General features: G+C 45.1%; 1 protein-coding gene and 1 pseudogene across 2 annotated transcripts in view; one reads left to right on the forward strand and one right to left on the reverse strand.

Annotated features, from left to right (window-relative positions):
• The window catches only part of Fam76a (family with sequence similarity 76 member A), a 28,337-nt gene extending 16,422 nt beyond the window's left edge, over positions 1 to 11,915 (reverse strand). For both annotated transcript variants that reach the window (XM_008836757.3, XM_008836756.3), the window contains exons 1-4: positions 11,734 to 11,915; positions 10,459 to 10,523; positions 8,475 to 8,529; positions 5,919 to 6,071 (exon numbers count right to left, since the gene is read on the reverse strand). In XM_008836757.3, coding sequence (XP_008834979.1) covers positions 5,919 to 6,071; positions 8,475 to 8,529; positions 10,459 to 10,523; positions 11,734 to 11,814 — 354 coding nt within the window. In that variant the 5' untranslated portion in view covers positions 11,815 to 11,915. The remainder of the gene's footprint in view (positions 1 to 5,918; positions 6,072 to 8,474; positions 8,530 to 10,458; positions 10,524 to 11,733) is intronic.
• Positions 11,916 to 16,675: 4,760 nt separating this feature from the next.
• On the forward strand, positions 16,676 to 16,966 carry LOC103737088 (annotated as a pseudogene).
• The last annotated feature ends 219 nt before the right edge of the window (positions 16,967 to 17,185 follow it).

Here is a 17,185-nt window from a genome sequence, read left to right on the forward strand (position 1 = left end):
ACTGGAATTATGGTTATTAGCCACTGTGTGGTTGCTGGGAACCAAACTGGTCCTCTGTAAGAGCAGCCAGTGCTCTTAACCACTGAGCCATCTCTCCAGTCCCCGTCCTCACATATTTTTTGTATGTGGTGAGACCACTTAACATCTATCTACTCAGAATTTTTAAGAACATATGCATTGTACAACAGATCTCTTGAACTTATTTGTCCTAATTGATGTATGACTAGCATCTTCCCAAACAATCTCATGCTTCATTTTTTAAATGAATAGTTATTTATCTATTTTTATTTGTAAAGTGTTCTGATTGCCAGGGTATTTACAGGTATGTGTGCAGTGCCTGTGAAGGCCAGAAAAGGATAAGAGCCACCATGTTGGTGCTGGGAATCAAACCAGGGTCTTCTGGAAGAACAGCATGGGCACTTAACCCCTGAGCCCCTCCAGCCCTTCATGCTTCATTTTTCATACCTTATGTCTCATAAACTATACCCAGGATATCTTCTCTCAAATAGAAAGAATGTCCCAGGGAAAAGACCAAAGAGTAGTAGCTGCCAGGCTCTCTGGTAGTAGCCTACCATGGCACAGTTGGAATTAAAAGTGGATTTCCTTAAACAGAAGCAGTTGTTCACCAAGAATAGGGCATAAGGCTGGCAAAGCAGATTTGGCACCACAACTCTGAAGTTGAGGTGTCTGTGCAGCATGTGAATGACAGAATCTGGGATGGATGCTTGGTAGCAGAGCTGCTTGGAGGTACTGGACTGGGAAGGGAGTGTGCTGGTATTTTATACTCTGCTTGTCTTATTTCAGAAATTAGAATTTCTGCCTTATCTTGAACACAGGTAGGTTGTATCATCTTGTCAACAAAAAGCCTCTTTGCTCTCCATTCTCTAACCCAGCAGCAAGTCCAACAGTCTGAATTTATTCTCTCTTCTGACTCTACTGTTTCTACACTAGGAGAACCATTCTCATCTCTCACTACTACAAGAGCTGCCCAAATGACCACCCGACTTCCATTCCCAGGGCCTTAAAAACATTTCTGTAGAGCTGCCAAGGTGAGATTATTTTACTATTTTGTTATTTTATTTTAAGACAAGGTCTCCCTGTAGCCCCAGCTGGGCTGGAACTCACTATGTAGACCAGGCTGGTCTCACTCTCAGAGATTTCCGCCTGCCTCTACCTCCCATGTGCTAGGATTAAAGGTCTGTGCCACCACACCCAGCTTTATTTCATTTTTGAAACTGTCACTACGTAGTTCAGGCTACTTTTAAACTTGTTGGCCAACCTCCAAGGTCCTGGAATGATAGGTATACACCACCATGTTTGGCTCAAAAAGGGCTTATTTTTTGTTGTTCTTTTTGTTTTTGGTTTTTTTTTTTTGAGACAGGGTTTCCCTGTAGCCCCAGCTGGCCTGGAATTCACTATGTAGAACAGACTGGCCTTGATCTCATAGAGATCTGCCTCCCTCAAAAAAAGGACTTCTTGCCAGGTGTGGTGGCACACGCCTTGAATCCCAGCACTTGGGAGGCAGAGGCTCGGGGATCCCTATGAGTTCAAGGTCAGTCTGGTATAAATAGTGAGTTCCAGGCTAGCTAAGGCTACAGGGAGATCCTGTCTCAACAAAAGACCAAAAAGAGGTCGGAGGAGGGCTTCTTGGAGCTGGAGAGATGGCTCAGCAGTTAGGAGCACTGGCTGCTCTTTCAGAGGACCTGGGTTTGATTCTCAGCACCCACATGGCGGCAAACAACCCTCCAATAACTCTAGTTTCAGGGGAGTCTAACGCCCTCTCTGACCTCCATAGCTTCACAGGCATTACACAACATGGGTGCACTTATATAAATGCAGGCAATACACTCATATACATAAAATAAAATAAATATTTTATTTAAAAGGACTTCTATGTAAATCACATTACATTCTCTTTAAAAGTTAAGGTTTGGGGATGGAGAGACAGCTCAGCAGTTAAGAACACTTCTGCTCCTCCAGGGTACCCAGGTTCAGTTCCCAGGACCAATATGGCAGATAAACCCATCTTTAACTCCACCTTCTTCTGGCCTCCATGGGTACCCGGCACAAATGTGGTGCACTTACATACATGGACGCAAAACACTCATAAAAAGTTAAGGTTATGACCAGGCACAATTGGTGCACCCCTTTAATTCCAGCATGGGGGAAGGGAAGCAGACATAGGTAGAAATTTTGTGAGTTTGAAGGCAGTCTGGTCTACATAGAAGGTCCAGGCCAGTTAGGGCTATATAATAAGATCCTGTCTTGAAATATAACAAAAAACAACAAAGGTTGTTTCATCCTATAGGATGAAAGGTTATCTCATCCTATATAGTATAAGGTCCAAACATTTTACAGAAGCTTATGCAACTTAAATGTAGTTCCTACCTACACCAACAACTTCATGTCCTTTCTTTTCCTTGTTCACTCTACTTTCTGTTCTTCCCATGACCTAGCTCCTCTGTAGCAGTCTTTACAGAGCTGGTCCTGCCTCCTGGAGTCTCTACCCTGCAGAACCTTCCATGGCTGCTATCTTCTCAAAAAAATTTTATCTATCTATCTATCTATCTATCTATCTATCTATCTATCTATCTATCTATCTATCTATCATTTATTTATTTGGGTCTGTGTGTATGACCACATGCATATAGATGCCTGTGGAGGTCGGAGAAGAGCATCAGATCCCCTGAAGCTGGAGTTACAGGCAGTTATGGGGTGCCTGATATGGGTGCTGGGAACCAAACTCTGGTCCTCTGAAAGATCAGTAAGTTCTCTTAACCACTGAACCATCCCTGGCTGTAACCCTCTTCTTCTGGTTTCAACTCCAATATCATCTCCTCCTGATGCCCAATTTAAGCTGGCTCCCCCCAAGCACTCCCTGCCAGGTGTTCTAGTTCTTTGTAGCATTTACACCTAAAAATTATTTTCGGGGGCTGGAGAGATGGCTCAGCAGTTAAGAGCATTGACTGCTCTTGCAGAGGACTCAGGTTCGATTCCTAGCACCCACATGGCGGCTACAAACCGTACTTAACTCCAGTTCCAGGGTAATCCGAAGCCCTCTTCTGACCTCCGTGGCATTGCACGACACAGGTGCACTCACATACACGCAGGCAATACTCAAATATACATAAAATAAAAATAATAAAATATATATATTTAAAATTGTTTATTTTGGGGCTGGAGAGATGGCTCAGCAGTTAGGAACACTGGTTGTTCTTGCAGAAAACCCGGGTTCGAATTGCAGCACCCTCATGGCAGCTAACAACTGTCCCTAACTCCAGTCCCAGGGCATCCGACAGCCTCTTCTGACCTCCTCAGGTATTGCACGACACGGGTGCACTTACCTACACCCAGGCAATACACGCATATACATAAAATAAAATTTTTAAAAAGTTTTAAAAAACCTTGTTTATTTTTGTCTATTCCTTACCCACCTCTCATACATGAATATAAGATCTGAAAGACTAGGTTTTGCTTGGTTAGTTTATATAGTTCCAGTACCTAGAACTGAGTCTGGTACATTATAACATTTAGTTATTTGTTAAATATACAAATGAAACTTGAAAGCAAACTTTAGTGCATGATATGGTTGTTAAGACACAGCCTGGAGGCCTGATTTTTAAAGCATTCCAGGAGACTTTTCAAAGGAAAGAACTCTGAAAACAAGGCAATTTCACTGAAACAAAGCAAGCATTGATATGAAAACTGCACAGGACCACAGACACTACTTTTGAACTCCCTCTTTTTTTTAAAATGAGATAATGGGCTTAAAATTTATTATTATTATTATTATTATTATTATTATTATCATTGTGTGACTGTGGGCGTGTGTGCCATGGCACACATGGAGATCAGAGGACAATGGTGGAGTTGGTTTTCTCCTTCCATCTTGATGTGGGGTCCTGGGCATTGAACCCAAGTCTTCAAACTTGTGCAACAAGCTCTTTACCTGCTGAGCCATCTCGTTAGCTCTTTAAATTTTTTTCAATTATAAGTATTTATGTTTGTACGTATGTGTGTAAGCACATGCACCATAGAGTATGCACGTAGAAGTGAGGACAACTTGTGGGAGTGTTATCTCCTGCCACCATCAGGTCCTGGGACTGAATTCAGGTTCTCAGGCTTGGCAGTAAGTACCTTACCCATCATTTCACTGGCCCTCAGATCTCTGTCCTTTTTCCCCCTGGAGATAGGGCCTCAAATTCACAGACCACTACCCATTTCTGCCTCCGAAGTACTTTAATCTCAGCACTCGGGAGGCAGAGGTAGGTGGATCTCTCTGAGATTGGGGCCAGCTTGATCTACCTAGTGAATTCCAAGACAGCTAGGGCTACAGGAAGACCCTGTCACAAAAAAATTAAAATAAAAGTAAGCCAAATGGGGGTTGGAGAAACCGCTCAGTGGTAAGAACACTAGAAGAACTGGGTTTGAAATCCAACACCCACATAGGGCTAACAACTGTCTGTAACTCCAGTTCCAGGGGATCCGAGACCCCCTGCTGAACTTTACCAGCACTGCACGACATGGGTGCACTTACCTACATGCAGGCATAATACTCATACACATAAAATAAAAATAAGTAATTAAAAAACAATAAGCCAAACGCATCCAGGCTTGGTGATTCATAAGTGTGATGAATGCTCTAAGTTTAAGCCAGCCTGGGCTACAATGTGAGTTTCAGGTCAGCCTAGACTACAGAGCTAAGCACTTATCTCAAAAATCAAAACATTTTTCACTCTTGGCTGGCTCCAGCATTCATTTACAACTGATGTGGGATATTGATCACAACAATAAATGAATTCTTTTGCAAAAAAAAAAAAAATTTTATTTTTATTTTTTTGGTCTTTTTGAGACAGGGTCTCCCTGTAGCACTAGCTGGCCTGGAACTCACTATGTAGACCAGGCTGGCCTTGAACTCACAGAGATCCACCTGCCTCCCAAGTGCTGGGATTAAAGGCATGTGCCACCACACCTGCTTTATTATTTTTATTTTATGTATATGAGTGTATTGCCTGTATATAAGTGCACCTATGTCATGCAATGCCTACAGAGGTCAGAAGAAGGCATCAGATCCCCTGGAACCAGAGTTACAGATGATTGTTAGCTGCCATGTGGGTGCTGCAAATTGAACCCGGGTTGTCTGCAAGAGCAGTCAGTGCTCAACCACTGAGCCATCTCTCCAGCCCCAATAATTTGAATTCCTAAGAAATGTTGGAGGCTTGCAAGATGCTTTAATGGACAAAGGAGCCTGCTAGAAAACCTGATGACCTGAGTCCAGTACCTAAGTCCCACATGGTAGAAGGAAAGAACTGACTTCCACAAGTTGTCCTCAGACCTCCCACAGGTGCATCCATGGCATATGCACACACACACATACACACACAGATATAAATGAACACAAAAATAAGTAAATTAGCGGGGCATGGTGGTGCATGCCTTTAATCCCAGAACTCCAGAGGCAGAGGCAGGCCAATCTCTGCGAATTCAAGGCCTGCCTAGTCTACATAGTGAGTTCTAGGCCAGGTGGACTACAGGGAGACACTATCTCAAAAAGACCAAAAAAAAAGTAAGTTAAAATGTAATTTAAAGAAGAAGTGCAGCCAGTAAGATGGCTCAGAGGGTAAGGCACTTTCCACCAAGACTGATAACCCGAGTTCAATCCCTGGGACTCACACAGTGGAAGGAGAGAACCAACTATACACACACACACACACACACACACACACACACACAAAATAAATAAAATAAGAAATATATTTTTAAGTTAGAATATAATGGTCTACATTTGATAAATGAAGAAAAGTCTAATTACATTCTTCAAGGTCAGTAACAGCCAAGAATGGAACTCAGAATTCTGCTCACCTTAATCTGGCCCACTTTGATTTCTCTTAAGAAGAGGAGGAGGAGCACACGCTTACCTTCTTCCTGTCGTCCTTCCTGTCAAATGCGCACTGCTGCTTACACTGCTCACAGGAATAAGGTGGTCCATACTTTTTCTCTGAATTTGTGCAGCGCTGGCATTTATTGCCAATAAAAGCTGCAATTATGTTGCAATACTGACAAGGCTTGGGCTTAAAGAATAGGAAAAAAAAAGATCAAGTAAGTATATCATAAAATACAGATACATTTTTTACAGTCATAATTCCTCCAGTGTAGTCTGAGACATGGCAAGAGTATATTCCCAACATCATAAATTTGCTTCTACATTGATCAAATGAAGCCTACTTCTTAACACTAAAGTGTTTTTCTGCACAGGATTATCGATTTTTAAATAAAACAAAATGAACAAATAACTAAAGCCCATTAATGTTCTTGATGAGACTTCAATGAAAAATCCAATGGAACCAGTGCTTTAGAGAAATCAGCAAATGCTTCCAAATTTGAGAAAAGACATCTATTACCAGTATACAAACATGTTGAGAGAGTACCTGCGAGGACACAATATCCCAAACCCCAAAACTGAGAGAAAAGAAAAATCATTCACCAAAATGAAGTCAAAGCTGGGTGTGATGACACACTCCTACAATCCCAGCAGGAGAGTTGGCTCAGAGTTCAAGGCTAGCTGGTCCGGTGGCACACGCCTTTAATATCAAGGCTAGGGAGGCAGAGGCAGGCAGATCTCTGTGAGATCAAGGCCAGCCTAGTCTATAGAGTGAGTTCCAGGCCAGCTGTATCTACAAGAAGATTCTGTCTCAAAAAAAATCAAAAAGAATCTCAGAGTTGAAGACTAGTCTAAGCAATGTATCAAGTTCCAGGCCAGTTAAGACTATGTAGCAAAATTTTGCTTCCCAAAATAAACAGGGCTGGGAAGACTCAGAGGGTAAAGGCACTTGCTGCCAAGCCTAAGACCTAAGTTCAAGTCCCAGGACCCACATGATAGGAGAGAACTGACTCCCCAACATTTTTCTCTGACCTCCATGAGTGCTGTGTGTGCACGCGCGCGTGTGCACGCGCGCACACACACATATAAAAGTAACAAAAAATACATATTCTTTATTTTAACAATAAACATATAATAAAATAATAAGTAGGCTGGGCATGGTAAAATACACCTTTAATCCCAGAATTTGGGAGACAGAGGCAGAGGGATCTCTGTGAGTTCCAGGCCAGCCAGGGCTACACAGTGAGTTTCTGTCTCAAAAAATAATAATAATTAAAATAATAATAATGATAATAAATAGCCAAAAGTCAGATGTGGTAGCACATCTTCTGAGTAGACTAAGGCAGGAGGATCACCGAGAATTTAAAGGTTATTTGGGTTACACAGTGAGCTGCAAGACAGGTCAGGCTCATCTACATTTCAAGATCCTATCTCAAAATAACACACAAAGAAACAGAAGCCCCAAAAACAACAGTTACAGGAAAAAGATGAAGTCATAGGATTCATCATGCAAGAAAATAACAATCATAATCCTGGCAGTAACTATAAACACAGAAATCCATAACAAGGTATTGAGTAAGTCTGAGAGCAGAAAACACTAGCTACATTATATCTCATGAAAATGTTCTGTAGCTCACTGGTAGAGGGGTGCTTGCCTAGCATGCTTGAGGCCCTAGCTCAGTCTCTCGAATTAAGGGGGACAAAGGGCAACTCTCATTTGAAAAACCCATGTCTGCACCTGCATGTCTGATTCCTGAGCATGCTCTTTCAACTAACACCATGTGTTTGACTCTAGATTAAAAATCCCTTTTCAATAAACCCCAACTTTGCAGGGCAAGGTGATACACATCTTTAACCTCAGCACTCTTAAGAGGTAGAGGCAGGTGTATCTCTGTGAGATCAAAGTCAGCCTGGCCTACAAAGCAAGCTCCAGGTCAGTTGGGGCTACTGGGTAACCCTGTCTCAAAGACAAACAAACGAAGTGGAGTATGGTGGCACACACTGTAATCCCAACACTTAGAAAGTAAAAGCACAAGAATCGGATTTAAAGGCCAGTCTCAGCTACACAGTGAGTTTGAGACCAGTCTGGACTACATGAAACACTGTCTCAAAAACAAAAAACAGAGCCAGTGAAAAAGTTGTCCTCTGACCTCCACATGTATGCTGTGGTATGTCTGTGTGTAAGCACACTCACTCAAGTACACTCACACAAATTAGCCAACAAGTATCTTTTAAAACTCAAAAACGGGCTGGAAAGATGGTTCAGCAGTTACGAGCACTGGCTGCTCTTACAGAGGACTGAGTTTGAATCATAGCACCCACATGACAGCTAACAACTGTCTGTAACTCCAGTTCCAGGGGATCCAACACCCTCTTCTGATCTCGGAGGGCATGGCACAACACAGGTGCACTTACATACATGCAGGCAATACACTCATACACAAAAAATAAAAATAACGAAGACAATATTAAACAGACAATAATAACAAAAAGGAATGGAAGAGGGGGAAAAAAGGAAAGGGAAGGGGAAGGGGAAGAGAAGAAAAAAAAGGCAGGCTCAGTCAGGACCTAGGTGCAGAGAAATCCTACTTACTGTTCCATACAACTGCACATTCTGAGCACATTTCTTGCATATTGTATTGGTTTTACTGTTGAAGAAAAAATTAAATACAAGAGTTAGAACATCTGAAAACTTATTAAGTTTAAGGAATTTGTTCACTGCTAAGGGATCAGGTAAAATATGATCTGGACATTTGGTTAATTAAAGTTTGAGTAGTTTGGCCAGTAACTCAATTATGCAACTATTAATTTTGTTATTTCAAATAACGAAGTTTTAGTTAAAATGAAGAGTGAGTTATTTCTATTATGATTCATTTTCCTCTTTTGGTTTTTTTAGACAGTCTCATGTAACACAGGTTAGCCTCAAATTCACTAAATAGGAAAGGATGGTCTTGAACCCCGATATAACCACCACAAAAACCACAAACATTATTTTTGAAGCTGGGCCTGGTAACACATGCCTCTAACCCCAGCATTAGGGAGGCAAATGCAGTCAGATCTCTGTGTTCTAGGCCAGCTTGGTCTAGTAAGTTTCAAATGAGTCAGGGCAACACAGTGAGACCCTGTCTCAAAAAAAATTTTTTTTTCTTAAATTTTCCAGCTGAGCAGGGTGATGAAACCCTATAATCCTGTCACTTATTTTTCAATCCCTTGATAATTTTATATTGTGATTATGATTTGTTTAGGGTTTTTTTTTGTTTGTTTGTTTGTTTTTAACAATCAGGATGTAGCTCAGCAGTAGAGCATGTGTTTAGTATGCTTGAAGTCTTGGGTTCCATCACCAGCACTAAAGGCAAAAATAAAAATTTAAGGAACCGGGGCTAGAGAGATGGCTCAGTGGTTAAGAACACTGGTTGTTCTTACAGAAGACCCGGGGTTGGAATCCCAGCACCCACATGACAGCTAACAACTGTCCGAAACTCCAATTCCAGGGGATCCAATGGCCTCTTGTGTCCTTGGGGGCATTGCACGACATGGGTGCACTTACCTACATGAAGGCAATACACTCATACACATAAAATAAAAATAATAAAATACAGGCTGGGCATGGTGGCACACGCCTTTAATCCCAGCACTCGGGAAGCTGATGGAAGGTGGATCTCTATAAGTTCAAGGCCAGCCTGGTCTACATAGTGAGTTCCAGGCCAGCTGGAACAGGGAGGCCCTGTCTCAAAAAGACCACCCCCACAAAAAAATTAAGCAACCAATGTGTAATATACAGGAAATAACATATATATAATGTACATACTCTTCGGTATAACAGGACATTGCAAAATCTATGTATAATGTAATTTAGTACAAATCTATATGTTATAATGCAACTGATGGCAGCTCTATTTGTATAAAATCTTCAAGCAGAAACTTCAGAAAAAAAGTCATGCAATTTCTTGGAGGCCAGGAGGGTGTCAGATCCCTTGGAACTGGGAATGTGGGCACTGGGATCTGAACCAAGGTCCTCTGCAAGAGCAGCCAGTGCTCTTAACTACTGCGCCAACTCTCTGGCCACAGATTCTTTTTTTGAGACAAGGTCTCACTATATAAACTAGGTTGGCCTCGAACTCATGGAGACTCACCAGAGTCTGTCTCTGAAGTGCTGAAATTGTGTTTGCCACCTTGCCCAAGTCTATCTGCATCTTCCACAGCAAGTGTGGTGGCTCATACCTGTAATCTTAGCACTGGACAGACTGAAGCAAGACTGCTCTCAGGTTCAAGACTAGCCTGGGCTAGAGTGTGGGACCCTGTCTCAAAAAGATAAAAACAGGGGCTGGAGAGATGGCTCAGCGGTTAAAAGCACTGACTGCTCTTGCAGAGGACCTGGGTTCGATTCCCAGCACCCACATGGCAGCTTTAAACCATCCTTGACTCCAGTTCCAGGGGAATCTAACGCCCTCTTCTGACCTCCGAGGCACTGCACGACATGGGTGCACTTACATACATGCAGGAAATACACTCATACACATACAAATAATAAATTTTTAAAAAAGATTAAAAAAGATAAAATCAAACAACAAAACTACCTCTCCTGCTGGTATTCGGTCCTGCAGTAGGTGCACTTCACAACAGGGTGAGCAATCCGACATTCCTGCAAGGAAATGAGGATATAATATAAAAAGGCACTCTCGAATGCAAACAGCTTCAGTAGGAAGCAGAAGACCAGGGTACTATTCCTAGCATAGCCACTACGGGTGAGTCACTTAACTTTCTGGGCCTCATTTTCCTCCGCTGTAATATCGGCATCACTTCCCAGCTGTGGATGTGGGAGTAAGAATTTGTATGGAACTAGTCAGAAATTGTAAAACAAACATATGTATGAATAAGCCCCAGATTGGAAATCAGAAGCTCTGGATTCTACAGCGGGTTCTTGTGCTGCTGTTTGATTCTGAGCAAGTTGTATTTGTGAAATTAAGGCTAATAAACGCTGATTTTATTTATAAAACGTTCTTTAAAACACACACACACACGGTTTCTAAGTCAAAAAGGGCACTCAAGCGCTTTCATTCTTCCAGACACAGTAAACAAGGGTGGCAAAAGGCAAGCCATGACCATCTGAGGCAAGCGACACCTACTCAAATCAAACACAGAGTTGGCTGAGACTACACCACCACCAATTATTGAGCTCTGTGACTTTGAACTGTGGTATACACCTCTATTCCCTTAAAAAGGCAAAGTGGGGTGAAAGAACAAACGAAAACGTTGGAATTTCAGGGGTAAAAATTGCTTAGGGCAAGAACAGACGGGTATCAACTAGAAGCGAGAAAGTCATCTGTTCGATTGGTGCGCTACAAGGCTGCACTGGGGACTTTTTGCTTTTTCCCTGATGAAGCCCGGACACCTCCCACTCTGAGATTAGCTGCAAAGTTCCTGCGAAGTGTCTGAGTTTGAGACACTCTCCAGGTAGCACTCAACTGTGAGGTTCGATCCCAGGCGGGACAAGGGGTCCCTCATTCTGCACCCGGGACGAGAAGGAAGGCAGGCCAAGCGGGGGGGGGGGGTCCCCGGAAATGGGGGTGCAGCCAGGAGTAAGGAGCGCCCCCGCCGTGCCCCTCCTCCGGCTTCCCGGGGTCCGAGCAGCAGCCCCGGCGGTTGCTAAGCACCGGGACACGCCGGCCACGGGGACCCGGATTCGGCCTGGGACTCTCCCACGTGCCCTGCAGTCCCAGAGCTACTGGTCGGCTAGGCTGGCCGGCCACACCCTGCCTGAGGGGACCCCGGCGGGTGTCCGTGCCCCGCCCAGAGCTCCGGGCCGCGCCCGCCGCGTCCCCAGGTCCCGGCCGCCGCCCCAGCCCGCACACCTTGCACAGCTGCTGCCCCTGAGACAGCGCCTCGAAGGGGAAGCGCTGGTGGCACTTGGTGCAGGCGTAGAGAGCCGCCATGTCCGGCCCGGGCCGTGCTCTCCGCCGCCCCACTGGCCGGGCCGCTGCTTTATCTGACAGTCTGAGGAACAACCTGGCGGCCGCCGCGGGCTGCGAAGGGCGGGCGGGCGCGGGCGGGTCGCGGCCGAAGGGGGCGGGCCCTACGCGTCTGGACGCCCGTTCGCTGGCTCGCGGCGACGTCCGTCAAACGGGAAGGGGCGGAGCGTGGAGCTCCCAGCCTCTCTGATTCGGTCCGGGTTGGAGGACGCCACTGTGACGTTCAAGGCCGCGATTATGTAAAGCGCAGTCACGCGGGGGAGCCGCCTGAAGAGACGGGCTCTCAACCCGGACCTCGGAAGCTCTCGGGCTCCGCCCACTTCCACCTGAGGTCCCGCCCTCTCCCCGCCTCCTCTGTGCCGTGGGTTGGCGGGGGGCGGGGGGCGGGGGCGGGGGACGGGTCGTGCGTCTCCGTGTCTCTCGCGAGAGTTGGAGGAGTTGGTTGTGGTGTTTGGGGTTGCTATGGAGCGTCCCCGGACTACCAGACCGGCCCATGGCCTTGGCAGGGCTGGATTCGAATTTGCCTGCCACCCTTTAGTCTGAACCGGGTGGCCAGCCAGAGAAGGAAACCCTGTCATCGGAGTAGGAGGGTCTGCCTAGCCCTCTCTGAAAGAAGGGGAAATTGAGAATAATTAAGAGTGACCTCCATGGTCAGTGGTTAAGAATGTGTCCTGCTCTTCCAGAGGCCCGGGAGTTCGGTCCCAGCACCCACATTCTATGGCTCACAACCTGCCTCTGGTGTCTGCTGGCACTTGCACTCATGTGCACGTAACCCACAGACACACATAAAAATAAGGGGGCTGGAGAGATGGCTCGGCGGTTAAGAGCACAGGCTGCTCTTGCAGAGGACCTGCGTTTGATTCCCAGCACCCACATGGCCAGCACCCACATGGTGGCTAACAACCGTCCATAACTCCAGTTCCAAGGGAATCTGATGCCTTCCCTCTGACCTTTCAGATGTTGCATGACACTGGTGCACTTACATACACGGACTATACACTCAAACACATAAATGTAAAACACTTTAAAAAGAAATCTAGGGGCTGGAGAGATGGCTCAACATTACTAGCAATGACTGCTCTTGCAGAAAACTCGGGTTTCATTCCCAGCAGGCACATGGCAGCTAACAACGCCTATAACTCCGGTTCCTCTTCTGTCTTCCTGCACACCCGGGGCGCACTTGCATACATGCTTGCATAACACTCATAAATTAAAATTTTTAATAAAATAAATAAAATCTTAAAAACGGAGCCCAAGGGAGCCCAGAAAGAGCTGGCCAAAGTTTCAGAGGAGAGGTGCTAGAGAGGTGATGGCCCCTCCAGGAGAGATACCCCCTCACTTTCACCTGTGAACAACCCACAGGGGTTTTCTGGCAGGGCCTGCCCTGAAGCAGAAAAGACACACCCCTGGCTCTCCCAAGATGTGTGTTAATAAAATGTTAATGTTCTGTGAAGTCAGAAAATGAAGGTTCAAAATCATCGTTTCCTATTTACTATGTGGTCTTGGATTTTCCTCAATTGTAAATAGTACGTGGAAACCGGGTATGGTGTCTCAGGCACCAGCACTTGGAAGGCAGAAGCAGCCCAATCTCTGTGAGAGCAAGGTCACCCTGACCTACATAGTGAGTTCGGGGAGACACTTTCACAAAAACAAACAAAAAAGTACATGGAAAAGCTGGGCATGGTGGTGAAAGCCTAAAAATCCCAGCACTTGGTAGGTGGAGACAGGAGGATCAGGAGTTCAAGACCATCTTTAGCAATCTAATGAAGGGGAGGCTAGGGTGTGCTACAGCAAAACAAAACTAAGAAACAGTTCAAGGAACTTGGCTGTTTGGGATTCTTTGGTTTTCCTTTTGTATTTTTTGAGACAATGTCTCACTATATAACCTTGGATGACCTGAAAGTTACTATAGAAATCAGACTGGCCACAGACTTGCTTTAAGCTTCTGCCTCTGCTTCCCAAGTACTGTGATTACAGGTGTGTTCCCAACACATATGGCTCTTAAGTGTTCTAATAAAGAAAGAACTCGTGACCAGCATGATAGCTCAGTAGGTAAAGGCACCTGACACCAAGACTGACAATCTGATCCCAGGACCCATTACTGTGTAGGGGTCTTGATCTGGTTAGTTTTCTCAGCCAATTAAAGAATTAAAAGGCAGGAAGAATTTCAGACATAGCAGGCAACAAACTATTGAAAATAAACATACATACACACAGCAAGTGTCTTTACCTGCTAAACCATCTTGCCTGCCCAAATTTCTGACAAGTTTTTTTTTTTTTTTTTTTTTTTTTTTTTTTTTTTTTTAAAAAAGAGACAGGGTCTCCCTGTAGCCCTAGCTGGCCTGGAACTCACTATCACTATATAGGCCAGGTGCTGGCCTTGAATTTACAGAGATTGGCCTGCAGATTAAAGGCATGCACCCCCCCTCCCAGCTGGATTGGTCAATTTAACTAAGAAGAGAGGGCTGATAGGTTCACAACTCCAAGTGAGACTATCTAGGTCTGGCCTTGAGCAAATCTAAACAGGTCTGGATCCTTCGGTCAGAAGAAAGCCCCTGCTGGCCAGAGAAGGAGCTCCCAGGCCTTTGTCTCAAGAAGAGGCCAGAAGTTTGCCATCTTTGTTACATATCAGTGCTCTTTCCCCATCTGTCTGTTAGGGAGTTTGCCTAACTTCTAGTCCCTTAGACACACATGTCCTTGCAACTTGCAAGCTGTCCTCTGATTTCCACAAGCTCTATGGCATAACACATGCACACACACACACACACACACACACACACATACACACACACACATTAAATTAAAATGTTGGGGCTGGAGAGATGGCTCAGTGGTTAATAGTCTTGACTGCTCTTTCAGAGGTCCTGGGTTTGGTTCCCAGCACCCATATGGTGCTAGCAACCTCCAGATCTACACCATGGGATCCCACACCCTCTCCTGGCCTCTGTAGGCAATGCATGTGTGTGGTGCACATACATACACGCAGGCAAAACACTCATACACATAAAGTGAAAATAAAATATTTTTTAAATTTTTTAAAGATTAAAGTAAGTTAAAATGTAATACAATATACAGCCGCGTTTTTCACATTCCCTCCCCTGCTCTCAGGTGTGAGTCTCTCCATGTTCCCATTGTGTTTAATTCTACCTTGGATCTCCACTGGTCACCATTTTACAATTACCTTTGTTTTTCCATCAGCCTATGGCATTCATAGTAATCCCTGGCAAGTGAGTCATCCCTGTCTCTCCCTCACCTAATCCAGAGCTAATTGCTCTATTTATTTACCATTGCCTAGTAAGTGTGAGGCCCTGAGTTTGATCTCCAGCATCCACATGGCGGCTAACAACCATTTGTAACTCCAGTTCCAAGGGATCCGACATCCTCTTTGACCTCGGCTGGCATGCAGGACACCTGTACACTTACACACATACAAGAAATACACTCATACACATTCAATTAAAAAATTCTTTTTAATCTACAAAAAAAAAAAACCCTAAGAAAAGAAGAAAAAAAAAATGGAAAAAAAAAAAAAAAAAAAAAAAAAAAAAAAAAAAAGAGTAACCTAGATCGTTCTCCTCCATGAAGAGTTGCTAACTAGCATGGACTCAAAGCCCCAGGTATGATGTATGACTGTAATCTGAGCTCCCAGGAGGTGGAGACTGGAGGAGCAGAAGTTCAGGGTGGGTAGTTGTTGGGTGGGTAGCTCAAACCCACTGTGGGCTAGCTTCTTTATCAATCAATCAATAAATAAAAACCTAACTACTGGAAGAACAATGACCAAATGGAGCTAGGTCCAGGTTCATGGAGGGACTCTGAGTTCAACTAGGTCAGCTCTTCCAGAAAATCATTGCTTATATTCACAATCACAATCTCAAAAAAAAAAAAATCATGATATTAAAGAGAACGGTGTAGGTCCAGGGTGGAAGATGGTGAGCTGATACAAATTGCAACTGGCACAGTGATCAAGGAATGTTAGCACAGGAACATAATCTTAGCACGTGGATAGCTGGGGCTGAGAGTTCAAGGCTAGCCTGTGCTATATAGCTTTTGATCCTATCTCAGAAAAAAAAAGAAATCAAGGGTCTGATCTGCAAGACATGTAATCCCAGTGACTACAGAGGCTGAAGTAGGAGTGTCCCAAGTTCAAGGCCTGCCTGCTCAACTTCAGGAGCGTCTGTCTTAAAATCGAAAGAATGGGTGCAGGTGTATTAGCCCACACCTTTAATCCTAGCACTCAGTAGGCAAAGGTAGGAGGCTCTCTGTGAGTTGGAGGCCATCCTTGTCTACCTAGTGAGTTCCAAACGAGCTGGGACTACAGAAAGTCTGTGTCTCAAAAGACCTAAAAAAAAACCCACAAAAACCAAAAAACAAGAAGTATGAAAGATCGGAGTGTGTCTGTGTATGCCTGTACACAACAGCAGGAGGATCTCAGCAAGTTGGTGGCCAGCCTTGACTACATACCAAATTCCTGGTGTCAGACCACCCAGGCTCCCTCTGTAGAAGGGATTAGCCACACCTTCGATCCAATCTAGTGCCTTCCCTAATCCGATAATCTCAGAGGCTCCTCCCCTTCACAGAGTATAAAAAGGTCAGGATTCCCTTGTGCTATAGCTGGCTGTTGGATCTCTGATCTCAGCTCCTCCAGCTGTGGGTAGGACTCTGCTGAAGGACATTTCACCCGAGGCCCGTCCATCCCAGCACACTTCTGGACTCAACCTGAGAAGCCATGGACCCGGAAGCATGCTCCAGGCCACCCAGACCTGCAGAGCCAGAGTGTGACTGCAAAGACGAGTCCAGCCAGGCCTCTGCCCTGTCCGTGTATCTCATGATTCGGCGCCACAAGACCACAATCTTCGTCGAAGCTCAGGAGTCCAGCACCGTGCTGGAGCTGAAGCTCATGGTGGAGGGCCTCCTGCAGCGTCCGCCTGAACAGCAGAGGCTCTACAAGAACGACCAGCTCCTGGAGGACGGAAAGACGCTGGGCGAGTGTGGCTTCACCCGGCACACAGCCCTGCCCCACGCTCCAGCCACAGTGGGCCTGGCCTTTGGGAAAGATGCTGCTTTCGAAGCCCTGTGCATTGAGCCCTTCTTCAGCCCCTCTGAATATCAAGAGTAGATGAAGCCAAATGACTGCAGTGAGGGCCCAGACGCACCGACAGGCTCACCGCCCCCATTGGAAGAACAGGGCTGAGAAGAAGGCACAGCTGCTGAGGTCACCTGCCACCAAGCCTCATGGAGGAGCTGAGTTGGATCCCTGGGAATCACAGGGAGGGATCCTCTGACCACCCCAAGTGCTGTGCATGCCCATAAATAAATGAATCTTTTCTCAAAAAGA

This window comes from Nannospalax galili, unplaced genomic scaffold (assembly GCF_000622305.1).
Source record: "Nannospalax galili isolate Female #2095 unplaced genomic scaffold, S.galili_v1.0 scaffold1798, whole genome shotgun sequence".
Classification (NCBI taxonomy): Eukaryota; Metazoa; Chordata; class Mammalia; order Rodentia; family Spalacidae; genus Nannospalax; species Nannospalax galili.